At 38.1% G+C, this 21,517-nt stretch overlaps 2 protein-coding genes across 2 annotated transcripts in view; both read left to right on the forward strand.

The window, feature by feature from the left end:
* The window catches only part of PLCXD2 (phosphatidylinositol specific phospholipase C X domain containing 2), a 97,401-nt gene extending 85,109 nt beyond the window's left edge, over positions 1 to 12,292 (forward strand). Inside the window, exon 5 of the mRNA XM_023212943.2 lies at positions 12,255 to 12,292. The gene's annotated coding sequence lies outside the window, so the exon portion shown is untranslated. The remainder of the gene's footprint in view (positions 1 to 12,254) is intronic.
* The window catches only part of PHLDB2 (pleckstrin homology like domain family B member 2), a 196,354-nt gene continuing 187,099 nt past the window's right edge, over positions 12,263 to 21,517 (forward strand). The window contains exons 1-2 of the mRNA XM_023212919.3: positions 12,263 to 12,323; positions 13,362 to 13,395. Of these exons, the coding sequence (XP_023068687.1) occupies positions 13,381 to 13,395 (15 nt within the window). The 5' untranslated portion in view covers positions 12,263 to 12,323; positions 13,362 to 13,380. The remainder of the gene's footprint in view (positions 12,324 to 13,361; positions 13,396 to 21,517) is intronic.

The following is a 21,517-nucleotide window of genomic DNA, read 5'->3' on the forward strand; positions in this document are numbered from 1 at the left end:
CATGTAATTTCATAGGGTTTTCAGACATTCTGAAGACACCAATTTAACACCTGCTTGAAAAGTGCCAACCAAATGTGGAATATTCCAGCCTGGACAACACAGTATTTTCTGACATGGATATATTAAGATAAGTAATTTATTTATTTGATAAACCTTTACTGGACCTATACTACGTAGTGCGGGCTGCAGAGGCACTGATATCCTTGTCTTTTAAGAGTTAGCAATCTAGGCTGGGTGCGGTGGCTCATGCCTGTAATCCCAACACTCTGGGAGGCCAAGGCAGGTGAATCACCTGAGGTCGGGAGTTCAAGGCCATCCTGGCCAACATAGTGAAACCCCATCTCTACTAAAAATGTAAAATTAGCCAGGTGTGGTGGCACACACCTGTAATCCCAGCTACTTGGGAGGCTGAGACAGGAGAATCGCTTGAAACTGAGAGGCAGAGAGGTTGCAGTGAGCCGAGATTGTACCATTGCATTCCAGCCTGGGCAACAGAGTAAGACTTCATCTCAAAAAAAAAAAAAAAAAAAAATGCAATCCAAAAACAGTATTAAAGCAAAGGAGTCTCTTTACATGCATTATATCAACTGAGAAGGTCACCTTGCTATGGCATCTGGCCCCAGAGCTCCTGCGTTTGGTTACTCTGTTCAGATGGAAGGTAGTCTGGTTGTCTCTGATTTGAGACAGAGAACCTGCATATAGAAAAGTCAAGGGACTTTTCCATTGGCCTTGGTACACAGAAGGATTTGGGTGCAGACGAGCAGAGAGAAGCTGTATTAAACTTTGGCTCCTCATAATCTCCTGTGTTGAACCCTTCATGTCAGTGAAAAGACATATGTAAACATCTGTCATTCTTCCACATTCCATTAAGTATGCTTCTTGTAGATTGTTGGCACCAAACTACTGAATCAAATATCTGATGACATAAATTAGAATTGGAAACAGGCATTTTCACTATAAGCAGAAGTTTCTAAAAAATTCCTGCCATGTAGGGTTCGAATCATTTCACCACTTTCTGGCTTTGGGAAGCACACACAAAAAAATGTATTTTTATTATCTGAAAATCAGGATGATAGTCATGACTTCCACATTTAGCTATGAAATTAAATTAAATAATTCATCTGAAGTACTTAAAACTGTTCCTGGCATATAGTGAAAGCTCAACAAATGACGATTATTATAACTGTCCTTGTTCTCATTCTCAACAGCTATTCTCCTTACCCTTGTAGGAAGCCCATTAGTTTTACTGGCAATGGAAAATACGTTTTGTTGTAGATGCTATTTCCTAAAATATTATGATTTTTTAAATGTGGCTACTAAATTTGTCTATAGAGATGTTTTGCCTTGACTTAGGTTTGATTTTCCAAGTTTCTGCTTGGGCTGTATATGAATTGGGTTATCTAGAGGAAGCAGGTAGAAACTGTTAAAAGCTGGTAGGATGTGATACAAGTTGAGATTTGGAAGTTAAATTTGAAAAAACAGAATCAGAGAGAGTGATGATTGATCCTGATTAGGATTGTCTAGAAGAATATGAAGAAAAGGCAAGAGTTGATAGCCACAAATAGGGGAGTTGCCCCTATTAGAAAGTACCCAGGACAGCTATTTTTGCTCCCAGCCATTGATATTCAGGCAAACTACCCAATTTAGTTTTAGGTGACTTTGATAGAAACTGGATTGCAGAAAGAAGATAAAATTTCTTCATGAACCAGAATGAGGAAGTGGTGGTATACTCAGAGGAGAACTAAGGGATTCAAACAAAATCCTGTTGAGTCCAGCTGGATTTGATGGTGTGGTTACCTACCTATAGTTTGTAACAAATGTTTTTCATGTTTAAGTGAGAATATTATTCTCTGTAAACAGTAGACTACTATTACGATGGGCGTATAGAGGAGAAATATAAGAGAACAACTGGTGAGAGGTGTAGTGCTAAAACTATGGCCTACATAGGACCTCTTTTCTATTTGGAGCCCTAGCCCCAACCCATGAATGAAAACAACAGAAATGATCTGCTCTAAGATTTCAGGGAGTTTAGAGCAGCTCTGGAGAGCTGTATGTCTACCCATCAGCCAGCTAGTCAGTCCCTCACCCCCACTCTCGGATCCTGCCACAAATATTTGAATCACTGCCATGGCAATGTTAATGGACCCATGCCAAACAAAGGTTCATACGACTGCTTGGGATTTAAATGTCTTCCTGTGCAATCTCATCACCCAAGTCCACTCATGTACTTGGAGTTTGCTCTGCCCTGCCAGCTTCTTTTGCATTGTCCAGCTGGGCCTACATGCAGAGGTCCTCAGAGACAATGCTTGGATTCATGTCTGGAATGCTTCAGCATACCATTGAACCCACTCCCACTTCATCATTGCCTGGGGAAGAGATTCACAAGTGCCCAGGGAGCCCATTGGTTGCCAATGAGCAATTTCTCGAGTCTTTAATTATGAGCCAATGAAAACAATGCCTTTAGTGAACTGCTGCCTCCCTTTCACCTCTGACCCATGGTCAGACACGTGGCTGTGAGTGTTGCGTGTTGCCAGATGGAAATTGTTAGTGAATAACCACATTTAACAGTACTTTAATTTATCAGCTGAGAGCAGCACTCATCAGTTATCCTGTGGGCTTGAGCTGTGTTTAATATATAAGTAACCTCAATATTATATGTGAAACACTATGGGTTTGGATGAGGATTGGCCTATGAAAGAAGAATTTGTCCCCTCCAAGTTCCCTTATCAAGCACTAGGACCATGAGGAGTATGGAAAAACCAGTCCAAATTATTAGGTAATAATGTTCTGGGAGGGAGCCCAAAGCCCAAATAAACATTCTCACTTGGGTCCAAACCCTTGCTTGGCAGCTCTGTCAGACACTGTCTTTTCCCCGTGTCCTACCATCCTAGAATGTAAAAGACAAACTCTTCCCTCACAAACCCCTGCCAACCAAGTATTCATTATCTGTCTTTCCCTCATCTGAACATTTTGTAGTTCAGATCAGATGTTTGTTGGAGTCTGATTAATCTATTCTCAAATAATATAGCATACGACTAAAGTGCTGATAGCAAGTTTAAGAAGGTCCTACCTAAGGGAAGAGTGATGTTAGGGAATTGGAGTTGCTCATTTCCAAGGCTTCCCAGGTCTAAAGTGCACTTTGTAGAAAAAAAAGTGCCTACATTCTTAGCTGTCTGGATGTGCAATATTATCTACAACCTACAGCCTTAGTAAGTTTTCCTTTGAACTCGTGTTTCGTTCCATCTCTAAACTGTACGATCTTTAGCTGCTCTATTCAGTAAGTATTTGGGCAGATGGATGCAAATTGACGAAACACATATGGTTAAGACAGAGATGAAGAACCCTGCTGGGTTAAATATATCTGTGTAGTGATTGCCACAAGTATCTTAACTGTTTAGACAATATAGATAAATTAACCCAGAAAATCATTTGTTGAATTTTAGTTACTTTTTAGCGTCTCAGATAATTTTACAAAATTTTACAAATAATAAAAAAAAATAATGAGCTTTCTTACAAAGATCTAAGTACTTGCTTAGGGATAGTAAATGTTTCCCCAGGCCGAGTTCCCATATCCCAAAAAAGAGCCTGGTATCTGGAAAAATACATTGATGATGTAATAAGCACCCGTCCCAGAGGAAGCACCTTCTACAAGGGAAACATGGGCTTCTAGATGCAACCAACGACTCTCAGCTGTGTGGCTCTGGTCTGTTTTTCTCATTACATCAGTTTTCCATTAATGAGTTGAAGATCCTGCTTTTCTCTAAGATATTTTACAGAAATACTGGAAAGTGACATAAATCAGGTGGTTTTTTTTATTTTTTATTTTTTTCTCCTACTTTTCTGATGTGTGTGTTTCCCTTTCCTTAGAGACTACCAATTAGTAAGATTGCAAATTTAGTTTGGCATCTAATTTATTTGTTACTATTTTTAATGCAAATATTAAGTGGCTAGCCTCTGAGAATCTGTGATTTTTATGCTATTGTTCCCCAGACACAACAATTCTCTTGTGTAAGTTAGTGCAACACCTACACAAACACAAAATATGCCATGTTATAAGACTATAGACACACACTTGGGAAAATGCTGTGTAGTGTATAAATTACCATAACTTGTGTTATTACAGGAAGACTATGAGAAAATGTATAGCACTTTACCCATTTCATAAATGGAAAAACTTACTCAGAGATATGAAATGAGTTCTCCAATATTACATGGTTCCCACCTCTCAGAGGCAGAACTGGTCACCGTAAGTAAAAATCTCACTTCTCAATCCAAGATTTTGCCAGGATATGCTGTAAGACTTCTTGGAAGATGAACAAAGGGAAACAAGAATAAAAATCCTAGTCCCAGAGGGCTGGTCAAGGATCTGACCACCTGCAGAGAAGAATGACCCCAGAATAAACAGTGATTGGTGCAAAGCCAGTGAGCTGTAGCAAAACAACCAGGATGAGGCAGCTTGAGTAGGGTCAGGAGAGACGTGGAGCCCAGCAGCCTCATGGCATGCAGGGGTTTCTCCCAAGGCTTTGCACACACATTGTGCAGCTGCCCCTTTCTTTAATGTCAGTTCTCATGAAAGTTCCAATGCAGATGAAACCATCAGCATCTCAGCAATCATGGGTTTTGAGAAAGAAGATGCTGTGCCTAGCTAAATGTATTTGTTTTTGAGGGCTGCCATTACAAAGTACCACAACTTGGTGGCTTACACAACATAATTTCAATTTCAAAATGTCAGCAGCGTTGGCTCCTTCTGAGGGCTGTTTGGGAGAATCTCTTCTATGCCTGTCTTAGCTTCTGGTGGTTTGCTGTTACATTTTGGCTTTCCTCATCTTGTGAATGCATCACTGCCTTCATCTTTTTTTTTTTTTTTTCTTTGACACAGAGTCTTGCTCTGTCACCCAGGCTGGAGTGCAGTGGTGCCATCTTGGTTCACTGAAACTTCCCCTTCCTGGGTTCAAGTGATTCTTGTGCCTCAGCCTCCTGATTACAGGCATGCGCCACCACGCCCAGCTGATTTTTTGTATTTTTAGTAGAGATGGGGTTTCACCATGTGGGCCAGACTGGTCTCGAACTCCTGGCCTCAAGTAGTCCGCCCACCTCAGCCTCCCAAAGTTCTGGGATTACAGTCATGAGCCACTGCACCTGGCCACTGCCTTCGTCTTTACATGGCATTCTTCTGACGTGCACACATGTGCCTGTGTCCAAATTTCTCCTTTATATAAGGACGCCAGTTATACTGAATAAGAGTCTACCCTCATGACTTTAACTTGAGGGTAGACTCTAATCCACTATAACTGGCATCCTGCAAAGACCCTGTTCCCAAAAAAGTTCACATTCACAAGTACTGGGGGTTAGGACTACAAAATCTTTTGCAGGGACACAATTCACCCAACACAGAAGAGAAAATGTTTCTTCTTAAATGGAATCTCCTAATTCAAAAACAGTCATTCTTCACATGCTTACTTTAGTGTTACTTACCTCAAAACATAAGGATTAACTGCCCTTTTTATAAAGTTCAATTTTTTCTTGTTAGGTTTTTAAACTTTTTTATATTTTGACAAATAACCCTTTGAATTTAGTATAAAATACCTTCTGCTCCTCAAAAAAAGATAAATGCTGAACTAAAATGGAAGGCTGCAATCATTATGAGAATTTATTACTCCCTCTTACTTGAACTGTGAACTTTCATTCATTCACATCATTGAGAACAAGTTATGTACTTAAAATGGCTCAAAACCTATTGTCTTTTTCTTACTGTTACTCTTTTTCCAGAGGAGACCCTGTTCAGAGGAAGTTGTTTTCCAATGTGCCCTTGGAAAAGTTCTACAAGTAGTATTTTCAAAGGGACTTAATTTAGTATTTCTAATTTTTTAAATAAATTATATTTAGACTTTTTATATTAACAGAAGGATTTTTAAAGTGGGGTTGGGGAGAAGGAAGGAGTTAAAAGAAGAAAAAGAAGAGGAAGAAGGCTAAACCTAGGAAGGGGAGTAGCCATATAAATAACTAAGGCTACAGGTTTTCGTTTGGGTTAACCCCAAAGCTGGAGGGCTTTTTAAAGCTCTCTTCACTCTCTGGTCCCTGAACTCAGAAATGCTTAGATTAGCCCTGCCTACCTAGACTCTGGGAATAACATTTTTCTTGTAGAGGAAATTGTACCAGAGACCTAGCCAGGTCTAAATTATTTTTGGGGGTTTGCATTAGCATTTTTCTTGGTTCAAATTCACAAGTAAAAGTTCCCACAAGAGAATATCCAGGGTCGTTTTCTTTACCAAAGGGCTTAGCTATACCTATAGAGCTTATCTGTTTGCCTTGACTGTCCATGGGCCTCAGGGAAAGACTTGATTTTGTAAACACCTCATAGAGCCCATCGCTGCACACTTTTTTAACAGGCACCACAGGCCTGCACCCCTGAAGGAGGGTTGGTGTGTGTGACGAATGCAATTTGGGTTTTCTTCACAGAGACATGAGAATTCTTAAGTTGAGGCCAAGAACACCTCACCTATCCATTCCCACTCATGTGCAAATCATATACTTCTGATTCTCAGCACACCTTTCTTGAGTTTAAGTGTAGAAGCAAACAACTTCAGTAAACAGATATGTAATGAGTTTTATGCTCTAAAGATTGAAATTGTAAAGGTCTAAGAACCAGTCCTTAGTGAAACAGACAAACAGAAATTTCAGTGCTCTGATAGCGTCGCTCAAAGCGCAGTCTGAGAACCATTTTTAGCAGAATTATCAGAAAAGCTTATTCATTAAAATTAACAAGGTTTCCCAGGCTCTGCTCCAAACCTGGAGCAGAAGTTCTTGGAGTGAGAACTCATGAATCTCATTTTTAACAATTTCCCAGGTGCCTTCAACTCACATTAAAATGTGAGAGCTATTGCATGACCCAAACGTATGAGAAGACAGCCAAGGGTTGTGAATATGGATCCCGTGGTAGGCTTGAGGGTGTCCCTTAAAGACGAATAAAATCGGTGATTTGTCACATAAGCTTTAGAGAAAGTTGAATTTTAGACAGGGTTTTTCCTGACTTCTGGTATCCGTAGCAAAATATGTTTCTACAATCTTATGCTGTCTCAAGCACTTCGCATTCATCCTTGACTTGCAGTTATTCAGATCTATTTACCTGAATTTCTCTTGAGACAGAGACAATGACTTCGTATCTTTCTGCCTGTATATATCCCTTGCCTGGCAGAGGGCCTGTATGAGTAGGCACTTAATAAATTTTTGTTGATTAAATGAATAAACATAGCTGCTTTACTCATCAGCAACTTAGCAAGAAAAGAGTTTATGCTTATTCTCAGTAAACTATTACGATGTATTATAATGCAGGTTTAATATGAGGTCAGATCTGGTTGGATCTTTATCTTTATTTCTCATATCTCAAAACATTAGTTTCTTCTCAAATACTACCACATCACTTCTTGTGTTGAAAACTTATTTATGCACTCTCTTCCCACCACTTACTGGAAAAGCTACAGTAACAGTAGGTACCAGGAAAAAGCCAAACTGGCCTAAATAAAGAGAAAACTTTCAAATGACATTTACTTCATCTATGTTCAATATTAAGGTGTCTTCTTCACTTGGCTGAGCTCTATAAACACCTGTCAGTGGCACTATGAGATACAGCCCTTAGAATGTTGCTGCTTCATTCACACAGGGGACTGTAGGGAGGAGAAAGCCAGTGCCAGGGAGGGCTCCTTGGTTATCGAGACCTCACCTTCCCACCTCTGTTGAGTGCTCTTGGGAACTCTAGGAAGGGGTCTCACTCAAGTAAGGCTGTGAGAGGTATCTGGGTGATGGATGTGCTACAGGAATGCATTTCACAGAGAAACAGCAGGTGTTTCTCCAGACTTGCTGTTAGGCTACAGTTTCCTCTTTCAGGGAGGGTTTAGTGTCTCAGGAAATTAATAAAGTCAGAAAGAAAACAAAATTGATCATAAGTCCTGGTGCTAATGTATACTGTATCTCCTGGAAGTTAATGGAGATCGGACAGCAAAATGCTGGGGATGTGAGCCCCGAGTTACTTGGCGCATCTGCCTTTAGAAGCACTGGCTGAAGAAGCGTCACTGCTAGAAATGTAAGACATGCAGAGTCCTGGGAAAGGGCACCACTGGGGCTTGGAGTGGTTTTCATGGTTTTCATCTTTCAAAGAGAAAAAAAATGCTGAAATAAAGCTGACTTGAAATAATTTCAGGCATGTGTGTATCCTGACTCTGGCACATTCTTTGTCATGTTAACTTCTTTTGATTTCAAAGAACACTGTCAATTTACTAGGCCCCAAATTCATGGTGTTTTAAATTTAAACAGAGGGTTGCCAAACCTAGCCCTAAGAGAAATATTTTCATGATCCAGCTCTTTTATCAACTCCACAGCCCGGGTGTGGTTTCATTCCCCAGTTCGGCATCCCTCTGTGCTGTTGAGAAACCCAGGACGACGTCCGGGAAACATGAAAATACTCTCGATGGATTGGATTCTGCCTGCATCTCATGGGAAAGATGTGCCATAAGGAATCAGTTGGAGAAATAGGGGAACCGAATTAAGATTTATATTTAATAATACAATGTGTGATATGAAGAAAATATGAGGGTCTTATAAGAATTCCTAATAATGAGATGATAATCATAGCTATCAATCACTGAACACGGACTCAATTGCAGAGCACTTCTCTTGTGGCTCTACAGATATCTCATGTCATCCTCCAAACAACCTTATGAGTAGATACTATCATCATCATCATTTATACATGGAACCAAGGAGCAGAGAGATCAAAGAGAGATGACTTGGGCTATCATTTTGCTAGATGCAGGGTTGGTCCACACCCTTAGAAAATAAATCTTGAGAACCCAGGTCTAATCTATTCAGTTGAGATTACTTCCCCCACCGATTAAGCAGATGAGTAATCATGGAAGAAAATCACATAGAAGAGCATGTAGATGATACTTCAAAAAAACTGGTTAGTCAAGAAGTAAGAGTGGGAGGATGCAGAGCATGTATGCTGCAGGTGTGATGCTAAATTTGATATAGCCCAAAGTGTTCTTCTAGCAGAAAGGGTGTTCAGAAAGGGGCTTGGAAGTAATGAGATCATAATTAATTCAGACTTTTGGTAGCCCTTCCTAGACCTTTTCCTAACTGTTCCATTTTGTAGTGTCATTCAAGTCATGTGCATAGAATCTGGTTTGTTCTGAAGGTTAAATATAAAGGAAACTAGAATACTCAGGAAATGTAATTATAAAACTAGAGATAAAATTTTGACTTGAAGTTTGACCCAGAGAATGATTATTTTAGATATGTGTTCCCTACTAGTAAATAAAGTAGGAGAATGTTTACATTTTTCTACAATTGAACACCTGGGAACCAATTTATATCTTACTGCTAAATTGGTGAGAGCTCAGAATTTGCACTGAGTTTATAGAAATGGGAATTTGTTTCTAAAGTATGCTTCATTGCTTTGCTATAAAACTGGCCCTGAAGTATTCTGATAGCTGCTGGTGAAAGGTTTGGAGCATATTTAGTTCTTTTTCAGAGATATTGATCTCCTCACAGCAATTCCAAAGGCAAGAGATTCTTAAGCATAGTGGGACAATACAGAGCAAGCTCTTGGGCTGATGTTTATGAATAACTAGACTGAGAGCCCCTCATAACTGCTATTTAGGAAAGCAGTCATGTAAGAATCAGTCTTATTCAAATGTGGACCTTTAGGGGAATTACCTATAGGATTAGAGTATAAGTGGATCTGGGAAATAATCCCCTTTATCATCTAAACTCTCCTCGAGCCCCATTCCACATCTCTTTGTCAATCAAGTGGCACTAGGGGAAGGAAAGTGGATAGAAAGAGAAGATAGAAAAGCAAAATCTCTTTCCTTAGGACTGTGTATAGGGTGACATTTTAATATAAGAAATTCCCTTTCTATTCTTGTTACCTATTTTCAAAGTATTTATAATTTATGGGATTTGATATCTATTTTACATCGAATATTAATTTACTAACTGAGTGCATGTTCCTACATTGCACCTCTCACTCCAGACTGATACAGTTGGAATCTCCCTGCAGCATCCTGGAAAGTTTAGCTTCCTGAGGGCAAATCTTTTCCTGCCTAGACACTAAATCAACTACATCATTTTTTTGAAAACTGGAAAATGTGAAGGAAGGGATTTGTAATGACTCATACACCTAGATGTAGAACTCAAAGAAACTAGGCCTGCATAAGAGTGCCAAGAAGTTATAGTTCCCCCTTGATGTTTCATGTAACCGTCACCTTCCCTTAGTCATCAGGTAGTTCAATAATGTGCACTTCCTTTAGATTTGACAATCAGTCCTAAAACCAGTGGTATTTATTATGCTTTCTCCCTTCCAATCTTTCTCAGGTAGAGAAGATAGAAATACATTCTGTCCAAAGATGCTTAAGTCTGTTTCCAAGGAAACAGATGATAGATTCTTATCTTTAAGGAGCTTACAGTCAGGCCAAGAAAATTTGGAAAGTGTGTATGGTTAAGGGGCCAAAGGAATAAAGGCCACCAAACAGCATAAAAAAGAGAAGCCGGAAAGCTGAGAGGCAGTTGCAGGCAATGACACAGGAGGTCCAGACAGAAGGGCTTTAATGAGGAGGCAGCATCATTTGCTACAGGAAGTTCTAAGAAAATGAGTCTTCTACAAAGAAAGTGATTCTTACTAGAAAAAAAAAAAAAATGACTAGGAATCAAGGCATCTTCTCAAGGACCAAGCAAAATGTATTTTTTTCTCTCAAAATGTCAAAACAGATTACTAGTTTTTACTAATGAAATAAGTATCTCTCTCCATTATACAACAGTAATAGGAGTTAATTATTAACATTGAACTAGTATGATTTTCTAAATAAGGATTATGCTTCTTTCTCTTATTTTCTTTCTTTTTTTCTCATAAAATAATCCAAAATACCACATAATATAATTTGAAGTTAATATTCAGCTCTAAAATTTAGGCTCAGAATTTATGGTATTTCTTTTTATCTTATTTTCTAACAAAGGGATATTTAGTACAGCATCTTAAATCAGACCAGTTCACTCTCAAATGTGAATATTTAGAAGACAAAAAAGACTAAAGGCACTTTGGTTCCACATAACAAAACAGCTCTTTCTTTCTCTGTTCATCTTTATGTGATTTCTTTCAGTTATGTGCCACATTTTTTTCTTCCAAAAGATACTCACTTGTGGTAACCCCATATGCATCATATTTGCAACTTGTTGTTTGATGCCATCTGTTTAATACAATAAAAAAGAATTAGCAGTCCTATCACATGACCTGAATTTCATCTGATTCCTCTTCAAAGAAATAAGGGCACTATTCTAATGGGCAAAAATAATGGGTGCTAAATCCTTCAACTAGTTTTAGATGTAAAACACATGTTTTACCCCAGTATAGATTTTACATGTTCTTCTACATCATTACCCTCCCTTTTTTTTTTCAAGCTAAATGGACTGGCTTCTGGCAAATCCAGACCATTTAACAAACTCCAGCAGATATGTTTTATAAGCATAGAAAGACTATTGTGGAGAGCTCCGGATTTACATCTCATCACACAATCAACCTACTGCCCCTGGGGCACTCATACAACCTTTCTGTAGGTCTTCATTTTGAAAACAGGGATACTGTTATGGGTTATGTTCCCCCCAAATTCATATGTAAAGTCATAACCACCAAGATGTCAGAATGTGACCTTATTTGGAGGTAGGTCTTTACAAAGGTAATCAAGTTAACATGAGGTATTGGGTAGGTCTCCTCTACTATGGCTTATGTCCTTATCATGGGGAAATGTGGACACAAGCACATGGAGAGAACACCATGTGAACGTAAAGATGGCCATCTATGAGCCAAGGAGAGAAGCATGGAATGGATGCTTTCCTTGTAGCCTTCAGAAGAAACCAACTTTGCCAACACATTGATTTCAGACTTCTAGCCTCCAAAACTGTGAGACAATAAATTTCTGTTGTTTAAGCCACCAGTTTGTAGTACTTTGTTATGGGAGCCCTAGCAAACTAACAAGATACCATTTTGAATCCCCTTCATTACGCTGCATTAAGGATTGCAAAAAACACGTAAAATGTTCAACCCAGCCTCAGGGCTGTAACTGCCCTTTCTAGAAAAATGTACTTGACCATAGTTTTAGTGAACTTGGAAGGCAATTCGTGCTCTCATGTAAAATGTGCTTCAACTCTCATTACAGAGTCTATAGCCTTAGAGTATCTTGCTCAGAACATCTCTACTTTCTATCCAGGGCTCAAGTCAGGACAATTTGGTTCCAAGAAACCACAGTCAAATGTGAATCCCTAAAAACAAAAACATGGTAAGTATTGTGTGGGTGTACCTCACCAGAAACTGAAACTGAGGAATCACACTTTCGCCCCAGTTCTCTTCTGTCATCTAATCCACTCTCTTCCACCTAAAATTTTCCTTTGCTCACACAGAGTTCCTTACTGACTCACGTTAGCATCTATCTGCGTGGTTCATTAGGCTACTCAGGCAACCTTTCTTTGGCTACTTTTTCAACAGTGGCTCTCAAAATTTTAGCAGCATCAGAATCACCTGAAGGGTATGTAAAACTCAGGTTTCTGGGCCCTACCTTCAGAGTTTCTGACTCAGTAGGTCTGGGGAAAAACTAACAAGTTCCCACGTGACGTTGATGCTGTGGTCCAGGGACCACACTTTAAGAAGCACTATTCTATAGTATGACATTTCTGCTTCAGTGTTCATGGATTACTTATTAAAACCTTTCAGGTTCCCAAAAATCTATATATTTTTTTCTTTTTCAACTTTTATTATAGAATCAGGGGGTACATGTGCAGGTTTGTTGCAAGGATATATTGTGTGATACTGAGATTTAGGGTATGATTGAACCTGTCACCCGGGTACTAAACATAGTACTCAATATGTAGTTTTTCAGCCCTTACCCCCCTCCTTCCTCTAGTAGTCCCCAGTATCTATTGCTCCCATCTTTGTGTCCATGCGTACCCAGTGTTGAGCTCTCACTTGTGAGAACATAACTGCATTTAGTTTTCTGTTTCTGCATTCTGTTTCTCCTGTTCTCTTAGGATAATGGCCTCCAGCTGTATCCATGTTGCTGCAAAAGGCGTAATTTCATTCTTTTTTATGGCTGCATAGTATATTCCATGGTGTATATGTACTACATTTTCTTTTTTCCTGAGCACCCACAGTGGATTGCGCACTGGGCCCTTGATGGGCACCTGGATTCATTCCACGTTTTTGCTCTTGTGAATAGCCTTAAGATGAACACACAGGTGCATATGTTCTTTTGGCAGAATGCAATAATCTATACTCTTAAGAGGACTCTGACCTACATCCTCTTTTTGCCTTTGCTACACAGGTCTCTGGCCATCCTATATATGGAAATACTTAGGGTAAGTAGCCAATCAGCCATGGCCAATGAATGGTTGGGTCATACACCCCAACACTTGGCTATTTATCACCCCACACATTCAGATTTTTAGGGAGAGGAGAGTCAAGGACACTGACATGTGTCTATTCACAAAATGTGAGCCAAACATTCATTTACAAGTCAATTGTTTGTCACAGTAAGTTCTCAGTTGTTGACTTCATTCTGTACATTATTAGAAAGGCTAAAGTATAGCTCTTCTGTGGTTTGGAATGTCCCCACCAAAGCGCATGCTGGAATTTAATTGCCATTGCAACCATATTGAGAAGTGACCTTAAAGAGATGATTCGGCAATAAGAGTGGAACTGTTATTGCAGGAGGGGATTAGCTAACGCAGGAGTGGGCTCCTAATTTAAAAGAAAAATTTAGTTCGGCCCAACTTTCTGTCTCACATGCCTTGCTTTCTTTTCCACTATGAAATAACACAGCAATAAGACCCTCACTGGTGCCAGTGCCATGCTCTTAGACTTCTCAGCCTCCAGAACCATGAGCCAAAATAAATCTGTTTTCTTTAAAAATGTTGGAGCCTGTGGTATTCCATTGTAGCGGCAGAAACCTGCTAAAGACTAAGGCAGCATCTCAGAACCATACGAGTTTTATGCTAATAGAAAAGCACATTTAGAATTCTAACTCATGTCATCTGGAACTCTCATATCAGAGATTATTCAGGTAAAATTATGATGGGTTATGGAAGACTTGCAGCTTTGATGGCCCCATGGATAGACCCAAATGCATCAATAGCAGCAGAAGGAAAGACAGGATCTTATAACAGATGTTGATAGGTGTTTTCATATGTAAGTGCATTAACTGAATGTTTATAAAGGACTATTTGTGTGTCTTCACAAGTAGATTGCCTGTTCCTCTACAGCACACTGAATCTTGGTTTTCCCCCAAAGCAAGCATAGAGCTATATATAGTAGATGATTAATAAATATTTAATCAACTAGTGAATGATCATCATCCATTATGTTTGTGTAGTTACTTAGAATGTTTTCTTTTGCATTATCTTCCTCAACATTAAAATGTATGGAATTTTCTCTAAAGTCGTTTTTTAGCTTTTATATTTCAAGTTGACATCATTATGGGCCAGTCATGGAGTGATGTCATAATCAAGAAAAACTAAATGCCTTAAAATTTTAAAAACATAACGTCTTTACTTATGTCTGATGAACTCTATTGACCACGGTGACTATTTCTTTAAAATCTCCTTATCTCTCTCCACCTGCTTTCCTTATGCTCTGGAGCTGCTCTCAAGCCTATTTTTAAATTCTCGAGAAAACTTTTTTCACTCAGCTCTAATCCACATGTCTCTCATCCTTCTTAATCCCGCTCCCTTTTCCCCAAATCCTGTATTATATTCTGTATCCACAGCCCTCCTAAGTCAGGATTGCCAGGAAAGCTTGGACTACTCATGTAATGCTCCAGTACGAATACCAAACTTAATTTGGGGGCTTTTTATCAGCATCTCCCCAATAACAATGTCTTCATCACAAGAGTCTTATCCCTCCAGGATTCTTTGTTCTACCTTCTAAATATTTGTGTCAAGTTACAATTAATTTCTCCTTTGGGAACAACAAGAACAGGCTCACATAGATAACAGAAATGATCATTAGTTTTTCAAATATGATTCCATTTAAAGCAAGAATTTTCTTCCACCTTCTGCTATGCAGATGCATTCCTTTCTCCCCACACTCTCAACACTCAAATTCTTAAGCATAGTAAGTACAGTTTGGGGGAAAAAGTGCTTTTTAATCTAGAAAAGAATCCAGAGAACTTTGCAAGATTTTCTCAAGTGGTTCCTACACTCCCTTTAGTGTACACTCCCTACACTCTCAATCCTCTACACTGCAGATTAAATACAGTCCTCTAAATGATAAGATGGCAGCTGTAAACAGAGGCAGTATTGCTGTGGCACAAAACTACCTCAGTCATAGGGCCAGAGTGCAACCTGCCTATTTTGAATTTGGTCAAGCAAGGAAAGAATGCCTTAGTTCTATTTCCCTCAGGCCAAGCTCTGTTTGCTTATGTACTATCTCAGGAATATGACAGGATCCAAGGCCAGAGTCAAGATATGGAGATAGGATGTAATAGAGAAAGACTAAGTGTGAAGCTAAACTTCATTATTTGTATCCAAATGATAAAAATAATAGTAGAATCTAGAGATTGGTAATGACTGCCCTTAAAATTGGTAGCAAATGTTCTGGTTTTTACTGGGAACAACCTTTGTTATACATGGAACTTCCTATTCTGAGTCCAATGGCCACTCTTGAAAAGGACACTACATTCCTGGCAATTAAGTCAAACCTTAAGCTAGTCTCATAGCTCAGTGCTCTCAGTTCCAAAATATAAAGCGAGGATAGTAAAAAAGGAGAGATGCTCTGTGCCTACCATGAGCCCCTCAAAACCACTCTTTGAACTCAAAAGGTCAAGCTTGAGCTTTTACACTCGATAAATTTGTTAAGTTTTTGTTCTCACTATTCCCTCGGTCCAGAATGCTCTCCACTCTCCCCATCAGCTTGGCAAATTCTTTCTTCTCTGTTTTGGTTTCAGTTTAAACATCACTTATGCCAGAGATCCTTCCCTGACCCTTCCTATTCATTCCCCTTTAAACTAGGTGAGACTCTTGCTAGAGCTTCTTTCTGTAGTACCAAGTACTAACCCCACTGGGTACTTACAAGGCACAGCTTAGGAATTTTCTGTCTTTCTTCTGAACATAAATTCCATGAAGGCAACAACCCTCTCTACTTTTCTCATCATTTTGAGCAAGTGTTTAGCACATATGAGGTGATAAATAGAGCTTTATTTTTGTTCTCAGGCTATTCAGAGAGAAAAAAGTTTTGAAATATTTTTAGACATAGTATCTTCTTTTTTTAGGAATATCTATATATACATTTTATATTATTGCATAGCTTGAATTAGTCTTGCATACTAACCTTATATCACGTATAATTTTGTCCTACTTCCAGTTTTTTGTTTTTCTTCTTAGTTCCTATCTGTTTTCCCCTCCTCTGTCCCCAGTTACTATTCCAGGACAGCACTTTCTAAAATTCCAAAGTTTGCTTCAAAATTTTGAGAATTCTTGCTCAACACGACTATTTCTAGAAACTGTTTGCAAGAGTTCCAAAGTCCATGGCTTCAGTATCAAGGTCATGGGAAAATCTTTACTGTTCAGAGAGAGATTTCTAGAGCCCTCCAATGAATATGTACAAATCTTCTACTGCGCATTAGCAGAAGAGCCAACATGTGCTAACCTTTGCTTATAATATTTTTTCTGAAATGGGTAGCCTCAACTGGCAATTTACATCTAAAATATCAACTTTGCTTTAGAATTAGGTTCTATTTACCTTAGTAGTGACAAGTTCTTTAAAATGAAAAAAAATTATTTTTCAAGACTGAGGCTTGGAGAAAAAAATAAAATAAAATAATTGAATAAGCACTACTAGGGAAAAAGAGAAACATGAGCAAGGTAAGGAAATTAAAACAAAACAAAACAAAAACTCATCACCTTTAAATGTGTTCAAGTCTCCAGGTCCAGATTATTCAGAACAAACTTGCAGATCAATGAGGGAGTAAACACCCAGGGAGAAAAACAGGTTTAAGATAAACATCAATAACTATAAAGGTACTTGTATTCCACAGACAGAAAAATTGACCTTCTGATTTAGAGATTGATCAACTTGCTGTTGATAACTAGCAAAATTCTAGGAGAAATATTAAATAGCCAATTTGTGAACATTTGGGCCAGAAAATCTTGCCTTAATCCCAAAGGAGTTTTTTTCAGATCAAGTTATGCCAAACTTAAAACACTACATCAGATGAATACCAAAGAGAAATTCAATTACAGTAAGGCTCTTGACAACGTTTGTTATCTTTATAAACCTGATGGTAAACTGAGGGTTATAGAAAAATACAGTTTGGTGAATTCAGAGTCAATCGAACAAGCATATTAAGGGCAATTGTTTAGAGGATCCATGTCCTTTGAGAGGAATAGTCTGTCCGGAATGATCACCCTACCTGGTGTCATTGATGATGACTTAGATGACATTTTCAGAACTGCCAAATAAACAAACTGGGAGGGAAAATACGCTGGTTAATAGGATCAGATCAAGATTGAGAAATACTTTAGCAGGCAATAAATATCAGAGCCAGAATTTCACAAACGCATGATTAAGGACATATGTCCAAACAGGAATTTCTATTAATAAAGTATTATATATGTTGACTTAGAAAAATCAGAAAACACAAACAAGCAAATAGAAGAAAAAACTGTAAACGTGATAGTCATTAGGACTGTCTACAAAAATTATTCTGAGCTCATTGGAAGCTTGCATTTCTTTGTTCCTTTGAAGTGAGGCATGAGATTTTCTTTGAACAACAAAATACCAGAAGTGTCATGCAGCTTATACAAGTTGCCTCATCCTTTTTTCCTGCCTCAGTGGTAGTGGAAGCTTCTGGAGCCATCTGTCTGTGTCTCTGAGTGGGTGTGATCAGTAGGCCCCTCTCTCATAAACTGTGCTGATAAATAGGATAAGCAAGAACTAATTTTTTCTTGTGTTAACTCACTGGGATTTTGGGATTATTTGTTACTGTAGTATAATCCAACCTATTCTGAGTGATGAAACTAGTATTTCAGAACATAAAGATAAAAAAAAGTGTGTTTGTGCTATGTTAATTCCAAGATTTTTAGCACACATATGTGATACACACATAAATTACAAAAATGTCATGTATATTGTAACATACTTGTTTACTTCATTATATTGTGAAGTAAGTATATTTCTACATCAATTTTTTAACTAAATAATAATTATGGTCCATTACTTGAACATGTCATACCTAACCAATTCTCTACTGTAAAAACTTTATTTTTTCTCTTTTTATATTGTAAGTAATGCTATGATAAGACTTTTTGCACACATCTTTAGTATTTCACTTAGAATAAATTAGGAAAAGTGATATTTTGAGAACAAAATTAATTGCCTTCTTAAGCTTTGATCATATATTTCCAAATTATGCTAAATAAGTAATAAAAATGTATAGTTCCATCAACTGTGTGTGAGAAAGTCTGTTTTCCAGGTATTTGTCTGCATAGAATATTGGCTATTAATTTCATTTTTAGCAGTTTAATTTTGCCAGCACCTTTGGCATCTAGCTTGTTTGAACATTTCATCACATGTTTGTGAGCCATTTTATTTCTTCATTTGTGACTCACTTATTCATATTCTTTATTCATTGTTCTACTGATATTAGTCTATTTTAGTTGATTCTCAAGGGCTCTTGAGATATTAAGTCTGTTAACCCCTACCATATATTTTGCAAACATATTTCTGTTTTCTTTTTGATATTTTATTATTCTTCCACTTTGGAGCTTTAAATTTTAGTTGGCAAAATATAGCAGTCTATCTTATGCGACTTATATCCTTGAAGGATACACTTGGAATTCTCAAATCTCCAAGTAAAATTAACATTTTCAAATATAATATTTTCCTTTGGTTCTTTGATTATTTTGTTTTTACACATATATTTTTAATCCATCTAGAATTTATTTCTGAATATTAAATATGACAGGATTCTTCCTCTCCCCCCAAAAATTACCTAGTGTTTTTAACTGATCTTAAACTCAACAAGAAGCATTAGAGAGGCAAACACACACATTAATGCAATCTTAAACTTCTTTAACAAAAGTCTAGGATACACCAAGAAGGAAGTCATAATTCTACTACACTCTCCATCTGTTAGACCACTTCTAACATTCAATTAGGACACTGATAAATAGGAAGATAGTCAGAGAAGGGCAACCAGAATGGTGGTGGTTCAGGAAACCATATCTTTTGAAGAACAATTCAAAAAATGTTTTGCTCAGAGAAGAGATTTATCTTGACAATAAAAATTGTATTCAGAATTAGGAAGGATTGGCATGAAAAAGTGGTAGATTCATTCTGTGTAGTTCTAGATATTGGCATTTGGTGCATTAAAATTTATAGCAAATCTTATTTCATTTAAATAAAAGGAAACATTTTATATTCAAAAATAAAGTACAGTTATCCCTCAGTATCTATGGAGGACTGGTTCTAGGACCTCCCATGGATACCAAAACCCACAGATGCTCAAGCCTGTGATATAAAATGGCATAGTATTTGCACTGGACCTATGGACATTCTCTTGTAAATCATCTCTAGATTACTTCTAATACCTAATACAATGTAAATGCAATGTAAATAGTTGTTATGCTGTATTGTTTAAGGATAATGACAAGAAAAAAGTCTATACATGCTTAATACAGATGCAGATTTTTCCCCTAAATATTTTCCATTAGTGCTGGGTTGAATCCATTGATGCAGAACCCACAGATACAGAGGACTGACTATACTGACATCCTACTGCTGGAAGAATTCAAACAGTTACGAAATGCCATTCAAGTTTGTACAGGAGATCCTTGCTTGGGTTGGGATGTTAAACTGATATCTTCTAAGGCCTCTTCCAAAGTCTAAGATTTTATGATTCTGGATTGTTTGACCTAGCTGAAGAAAATGACCTGGTAAATAACTACTGTTATTTTCAAAAATTTAGGTCTGAGTTCTGAAAAATGCTTAAAGTGGGAGGATAAGACAGAGCATAAGCAACCTAGGGGATTGGCAGACAAGCCCAGGCCCTCCTACCCAATGATAAGCAGTAGAATCTTAGGCAGATCACGTATCTCACCTGGGCTACAGTGTGTCATTCTAAAATGAGAGAGTTGAACTAAAATATCATTACTAGATGATCTGACAGTCCCCTCAAAGCCTGAGATCCTGTAATTCTATGTTTAATAAATAGGTGTAATAAATGACATAATCAGGTTTTCAAATAGAAACTCTTATGCCTATTTTAATAAACTCTGGTTGTCTCAGTGCCTTGTCCTACTGATAGCCTTAGATCCAAAAACCAGCGGTTAAATCCAAGGTTCACACATTCATCATTCACCAAAAAAAGTTTAAGAACTTATTTTGCATGGGGCACAATGCTAGGTACCACTGATTCAAGGGCAATTAAAGTGAAGCCTGTACTCCCAAAGATCTCACAGTTTAGTAGTGATGACAGCCTAGTAGGCCAACAATTACGCTGCTACATAACAATTGTGTTGGATGTCTTTAACTGCCATAGTGTCAGAGGCTGACAGCCTAGTTGGCCTTTAGATATCTCAAATAGACCCCAAGAGACTCTAGCTTATAATTTCTCTCCTCATGCTTTCAAGTTACTGAAGGCGAATGTGTTCCCTGTTTAAAAAGTTTAATAATTCGCCATTCGGGAGTATTTGCTGTGTGCTCTATAGCATGCTATTTGATCAGAATTTCTTTAGAGAACAGTTAACTTTAAATCAAATGGAAGTCATAAATGAGAGATTCTCCTTTCTCTTTGGATATTTTCTTGCACTTGGGTTTCAAATGCTGAAAATGAATGTTCTCTCCATCATAACATTTACAGACCCTTTTCCTGACTTATGGTGTGTGACTGTGGCCTGACACTTGCTGCAGATGAAAACTCTTCCAAGCTAGAATTGGAGGGCTGAATCTGCTTCTGCCATTTTCGAAGACATGGCTGGTAGCCTGGGCTACTCTAGGCTTTCTCTTTTATGTTCTCTGGGGCTCTGCTTCTGACCTGCCTTTTTCCTTTTTTTCCTTCTGGTCCACCTCACCTCAAAGAGGACACGTGGGAGATAGGGGAGGCATTCCACAGCCAGGGCCAAGAAGAAAGGACCACCCCAGGATCGAGTCTCTGGCAGCCTACCCAGTCTATTCTGGGGTGAATCCAATCCGATTGCATGTTTCCCTAAAATAGAACACCAAGTTGAAGATACACCAAATTGTTTTCTACAGTTTTTAAATAAACATAGACTTTGTAGTCCCCCAAAATAAACCTTAGAGAATAAAACAGTGAATTTTTCCGTGAATATATTAGAAATAGATGGTAAGAAATCCTCCAATCTGGCAAAGACTGGAATGGGAGCATGAATTGGAAACAGGTCAAGCCTCCTGGCCATAAATAGTCTCCTCACTTTAACCAAGATGATTGTCTCATGTGCTCTGACCCAAGAGGGTTACTAGTTT

The sequence above is a fragment of the Piliocolobus tephrosceles genome, chromosome 2 (genome assembly GCF_002776525.5).
Source record: "Piliocolobus tephrosceles isolate RC106 chromosome 2, ASM277652v3, whole genome shotgun sequence".
Classification (NCBI taxonomy): domain Eukaryota; kingdom Metazoa; phylum Chordata; class Mammalia; order Primates; family Cercopithecidae; genus Piliocolobus; species Piliocolobus tephrosceles.